The following is a 6450-nucleotide window of genomic DNA, read 5'->3' on the forward strand; positions in this document are numbered from 1 at the left end:
AATATCATATCATTACCTCAATAGATGCAGAAAGAGCTTCAAACAAAATTCACTATCCATTCATGTTAAAAACTCTCAACAAAGAAGGTATAGAGGGAACATACCTCAATATAATAAAGGCCATATATGACAAGCCCACAGATAACATCATACTCAATGGTGAAAAGCTGAACGCATTTCCTCTAAGATCAGGAATGAAACAAGGATGCTCACTTTCCCCAATTTTATTCAACATACTATTGGAAGTCCTATCCATAACAATCAGACAAGAAAAAGAAATAGAAGTAATCCAAGTTGGAAAGGAAGAAGTACTACTGTCACTGTTTGCAGATGACATGATACTATACATAGAAAATCCTAAAGATGCCACAAGAAAATTAATAGAGCTCATCAATGAACCTGGTAAAGTGGCAGCATACAAAATTTATATATATAAATCTGCTGCATTTCTATATACTAACAATGAACCATAAGAAAGAGAAATTAAGGAAGCAATTTCATTCACAGTTGCATCAAAAAGAATAAAATACTTAGGAATAAACCTTCCTAAGGAGGTAAAAACCTGGACTGGTAAACTATAAGACACTGATAAAAAATAAATGAAAGATAACACAAACAGATGGAAAGACATACTATGCTCATAAATTGAAAGAATTAATATTGTTAAAATTACCATACTACCCAAGGCAATTTAAAGTTTCAATGCAATCCCCAAGGGCATTTTTCACTGAACTAGAACAAATAATTCTAAAATTTATATGGATACACAAAAGACTTCAAATAGCTAAAACAATCTTGAGAAAAAAGAACATAGCTAGAGGAAACATGCTCCCTGATTTCAGACTATACTACAAAGCTACAGTCATCAAAACAGTATGGTACTGGCACAAAAACAGACACATAGATCCTTGGAACAGAAAATAGAACCCAGAAATAAACCCACACACTTATGGTCAATTAATCTACTACAAAGGAGGCAAGAATATACAATGGAGAAAAGACAGTCTCTTCAATAAGTGGTTTCTGGGAAAACTGAACAGATGCACGTAAAAGAATGAAATTAAAACATTCTCTATCACTACATACAAAAAATAAACTTGAAATGGATTAAAGACCTAAATGTAAGACCGGAAACCATAAAACTCCTAGAAGAAAACAAAGGCAGAACATTCTTCGACATAAGTTGTAGCAATATATTTTTTGGATCTGTCTCTTAAAGCAAAGGGAATAAAAGCAAAAATAAACAAATGGGACCTAATTAAACTTTAAAACTTTTGCATAGCAAAGGAAACCATTGATTAAATGAAAAGACAACTTACTGATTGGGAGAAAATATTTTCAAGTGATATGACCAATAAGGGGTTAATATCCAACATATATAAACAGCTCATACAACTCAACATCAAAAAAACAAGCAGCCTGATTGAAAAATGGACAGAAGAACTGAATAGACATTTTTTTAAAGAGGACATGCAAATGGCCAACAGGCACATGAAAAGATACTGAACATTGCTAATCAAGGGAAATGCAAATCAAAACCACAATGAGATATCACCTCACACCTGTCAGAATGGCTATCATCAAAAAGAACACAAATAACAAATGTTGGCGAGGATGTGGAGAAATGGGAACAATCATACATTGTTGGTGGGAATGTAAATTGGTGCGGCCACTGTGGAAAACATTTTGAAGGTTTCTTAAGAACTACAAATAGAGCTACCATATGACCCAGCCATTCCATTCCTGGGTATACGTCTGAAAAAACAAAAACACTAATTCAAAAAGATACATGCACTCCAATTTTCATAGTAGCAGTATTTATAATTGCCAAGATATGGAAGCAACCTCAATGTCCATCAACAGATGAATGGATAAAGATGTGTTACATACATATAAAATTTTTGCCATTTGCAGCAACATGGATGGACTTGGAGGGTATTGTCCTAAATGAAATAAGTCAGACAGAGAAAGACAAAATTGTATGATCACTTATATGTGGAATCAAAAAAATAAAACAGACTAGTGAATATAACAAAAAAGGAAAACTCACAAATGTTGAGAACACACTATTGGTTACCAGTGGGGAGAAGGAAGTGCAGAGGGGCAAGATAAGGGTGGGGGATTAAGATGTACAAACTACTATGGATAAAATAAGCTACAGGGATATGTTGTACAATGCAGAGAATATAGCCAATATTTTATAATAACTATAAATTGACTATAACCTTTAAAAACTGTGAATCAGTATATTGTACATCTGAAACTTATATAATATTGTGCACCAACTATATCTCAATTAAAAATAAAAGATTTTTTTAAAAACTGAACAAACAAAACAAAAACAGAGTTATAGATGCAGAGAACAAACAGGTGGTTGCCAGAGGGGAGGGTATTGGGGGAATGAGAGAAATAGGTGAGGGAGATTAACAGGTACAAACTTCCAGGTATAAAATAAATGAGTCACAGGTATGAAATGTACAGTGTGGGATATATAGTCAATAATTATGTTATATCTTTGTATGGTGACAGATGGTAACTAGACTTACCGTGGTGATCACTTTATAATGTATAGAAATATTGAATCACTATGTTGTATACCAAGAACTAACATAGTCTTGTAAGTCAGTTATATTTCAAAGCCACCCAACCAAACAAACACACAAACTGATTAGAAACAGAGATCAGATTTCTGGTTACCAGAGGCTGAATGTGAGGTAAGGGGAAACTAGATGAAGAAGGTCAAAACTACAAACTTCCAGTTATATTATAAGTACGAGGGACATAAAGTACATGATATAATTAACATTGTTGTATATTATTTATGGAAGTTGTTAAGAAAATAAATCCTGAGCTCTCATCACAAGGAAAACAATTTTTTCTTTTTTAAAATGTTATATCTTTATGAGGTGATGGACATTCACTAAACTTATTGTGGTAATCATTTCATGATGTATGTAAGTCAGATCATCATGCTGTACACTTTAAGCTTATACAGTGCTGTATGTCAATTATATCTCAATAAAATTGGAAGGAAAAAAAGCTAAATAGGAATATGCCCTCAAAGCCATCTCAGTATATTTTTCTTTATGATTACACACCTTTTTAAATACTTCATCCATAGTTATCTTCATTGAAATGAAGATTTTTACAAAGAAAATGTGTCCTTATCCAGACAGTGAAATGTAAAATGTTCAAGAAGATTGGAGTGAAAACAGGAAAAAGTGCTTTTCTCGGAAGGAATCAAATGAAAAGAGAATAAGAGATATGATGAATTATAATAAGGAGAAAGGAAACACTCCATGACTTTAGATGTGTGACTGAAACTCAAGGAATTTAAAGTAGATGAGAGAACTGCAGAAAAGAATATGTCTTTTCCACTACAAGCTACATGTAGAGAAAAAAACAAAATGGTTGTAGAGAATATTTTACCCTTGTCAACAGGGTTTAGTGTAGAAAGTATATTTAAATTATTTCAATTATAAACATACTTCATTTCAAAATAGATATTTTATACACTTTAGATTTGAATAAAAATAGCACAGTAATTTTAAATCACTAGTTGTTATTGCTCATTTTCCAAACTGCAGTCCACATCTTAGGATTTCCTTTCACTCCCCTCTTCACAAAGTTACCTGCAAGCACCTACCCTTTTCTAAAGTATGTACTTCCCAGAGCTGCCTATCTTGATTGCTAGCTTAGTTAAGACCTGACTACAGCTGAGGAGGAGGCCCCTATTCCAGTTCTATATGGATGACACCTTTTATTTTAATAGAAACCTCTTCATTCTTGGTATCAGATGAATCTTCAGGAACTGCATCCCATTCTAAAGGCTCTTCAGATTTTGGCTTATCTTCCAAAATCCCTGATCCTAATTTTACCACCAGGATGTCCGCTGCCTGGGGAGACTGATAAACCATAGACACATTCTCTACCAGAGCTTCATCTTCAGGTGTTTGCTCAGATGGTGGAAGCAGAACTTCAGCAGAGGTTTCTTTTATAGAGATTTGTGTAATAAAGGACGCTTCAGCTAGTGAAGACTGTTTGTCAACAGAGAACATTTCCGAAGTAGTTTCTTCAGTTGATGGAGGCTGAAATTCAGCAGGGGCCTCCTCTGCAGAAGGCTCCTCTGCTGGCAGAGGTTGAAGTTCAGCTGCAGCCTCTTCTGCAAGGGTCTTCTCAGCTGGTGGAGACTGAACTTTGGTGGAGGCCTCTTCTGCAGGGGCCTCTTTTGCTGGTGGAGGCTGAACTTTGGCGGAGGCCTCTTCTGCATGGGTGTCCTCAGCTGGCAGAGACTGAACTTCTTCTGGGACCTCTTCTGCAGAGGTCTCCTCAGTGGGTGGAGACTGAATGTTGGCAGAGGACTTCTCTGCAGGGGCATTCTCAGCTTGTGCAGACTGAACTTCTTCTGGGGCCTCTTCTGCAGGGGTCTCCTCAGCTGGTAGAGACTGAACTTCTGGGACCTCTTCTGCAGGGGCCTCCTCAGCTGGTAGAGACTGAAGCTCAGCAGAGGCCACCTCAGCTGGAGGAGACTCAACTTCAGCTGGGGCCTCTTCTGCAGGGGACTCCCTGCTGGTGAACTTTGAAGTTCTGGGACCTCTTGTGTAGGAGCGTCTTCAGCTGCTGGAGGCTGAACTTCAGCAGGAAGCTCTTTTAAAAGAGCCTCTTCAGCTGAGGTGGGCTCTACTTTAGCAGGGGCCTCATCTTCAGAAGGCTCTTCTGCTGGGGAAGGCTGTACTTCAACAGAAGCCTCTTCAGATGCCGGAGGCTGAACTTCAGCAGAAACCTCTTCTGCAGTAATCTCCTCAGCTAGTGGGAGTTGCACTTCAGCAGAGCTCTCTTCTGCAGCAGGAGGCTGTACTTCAGCTGGAACATCTTTCCCATCTTCTAAAAGTACTGGAGCATCTTTTTTGGTTGGTGGAATAGATAAAGCTCTGTTAATACTTTGCTGCCTAATTTCTTCGTTGTTACTTGTTGTGGGTTGAAATTCAGGATGTTCAGAAACAAAAATCTTTCCTGAGGATTTGCGTTTCTGCACCTTCCTTTGACTTTGGAAAAGCATTACTTGCCCAGCCAATAACCACTATTTCTTATTCACTAAAGTATGTCTGCTCTTCCTTGTCTACTTTTCCTTTTTAAGGAATGTTCATCATTGTCCAGTCTCCAGTACAACTGGTCTGCTGAGATCTGTCTGTTTTGAGTTGAACTGAGTGTCTGCTTGGTGGAATTTCTACTTCCTGAACACTCTCTGGAAATTCAGGGGCTGCTTCTCCAATAGCAGCTGGCTTTTCTTCAGGTACCACTGTTTCACAAACTGACTGGATTTCTTCTTTTTTCTCTTCTGCAGTAGTTTCTGTCTGCAGAGATGTATCAGTCATATCATGTACACTCTCCCTCTTGTCCAAGTTTGCTGAAGTTGAGAAGATACTCTATGACATTCATAGTTGAATTTGCTTCCAGGAATATTACCAATACTAAGGTTACTTTTGGGGACAGATGATTGTGGTATAGACAATTGTTTCTTTTTCTCTGTCACTTCAGTCTGCTGGGATTTATCTACCATTGGTTGGCTGGGTCGGCTTCTCTTTCGAATTTCTTGCCTCCCTGCTGAGATACGGTGATCAGATTCATAACTTTCTTCCATTTCTAAGACTGGTAGAATTCAAAATTATCAATCTTCAGTAATTAATCATCAAGAATGACAAATTTACCAGATAGTTAAGCCTTTGCCTTCCTCATTAAGTGTTGTTCTGTTGAGCTACCTCAGAAAAATTAATTCATAAATTATTGCATTCTATACTACACTCTTGTTGGATCCCACCTCACTTATTAAGCATCTTTCCTGTTTAGTCTCTGGTATGACTAAATATAACTTCTAAAAATTTCCCTACGGGTCTATGACATCACTGCCAATTGTCCCTACAAGGTTCCGTCAATGGTATACCCAGAACTTTTTAACCTGGTAAACACTCATGGATGCTGGCTACAAGTGAGAGATCTACAGTTTGAAACAGCAAGTTGAAAAAAGCGTTTGTCTAGCAGAGGAATATGAAGTAAACTCCAGTAATGCTGCTTTCTTGTAGTTGGAGTTGATGCTTTTGAACTTTCAATTCTGTCCATTTCATCCTACTGTCAAAGACCGTTATAATGCTGAATTCAGAATTCTGCAGCCTATTTTCAATTGTTGGAGAAAACAACTGGTAACGTATGTGTGGCAGTGTTCTATCAATATATGTTTATATAATATGATGGAAAGTTAATATTGTTTGAAAAACTTGAGTTCTGAGGTCCATACCCATGTAAGTTCCTTTCTTATGTCCTTAGTATTCAGTAACCACAAGAGCCTACTATCAATGTGTGTATATATATGGCATATTTGCCTTCTCAAACAACTTGAGATATTTTAATTTTCAACTATTTCAGAAAATAGTTCCACCCAAAGTTTGTCAAATA

The 6450-nt window shown here is 37.1% G+C and overlaps 1 protein-coding gene across 1 annotated transcript; it reads right to left on the reverse strand.

The window, feature by feature from the left end:
• Window positions 1-3731: 3731 nt before the first annotated feature.
• Window positions 3732-5641, reverse strand: FSCB (fibrous sheath CABYR binding protein). The gene is given in 4 exon segments (XM_007198579.3): window positions 3732-4567; window positions 4570-5033; window positions 5035-5398; window positions 5401-5641. Coding segments are annotated over 4 exon segments (1905 nt in total).
• Window positions 5642-6450: the final 809 nt, after the last annotated feature.

Source organism: Balaenoptera acutorostrata, chromosome 3 (genome assembly GCF_949987535.1).
Source record: "Balaenoptera acutorostrata chromosome 3, mBalAcu1.1, whole genome shotgun sequence".
In the NCBI taxonomy this organism is placed as follows: Eukaryota; Metazoa; Chordata; class Mammalia; order Artiodactyla; family Balaenopteridae; genus Balaenoptera; species Balaenoptera acutorostrata.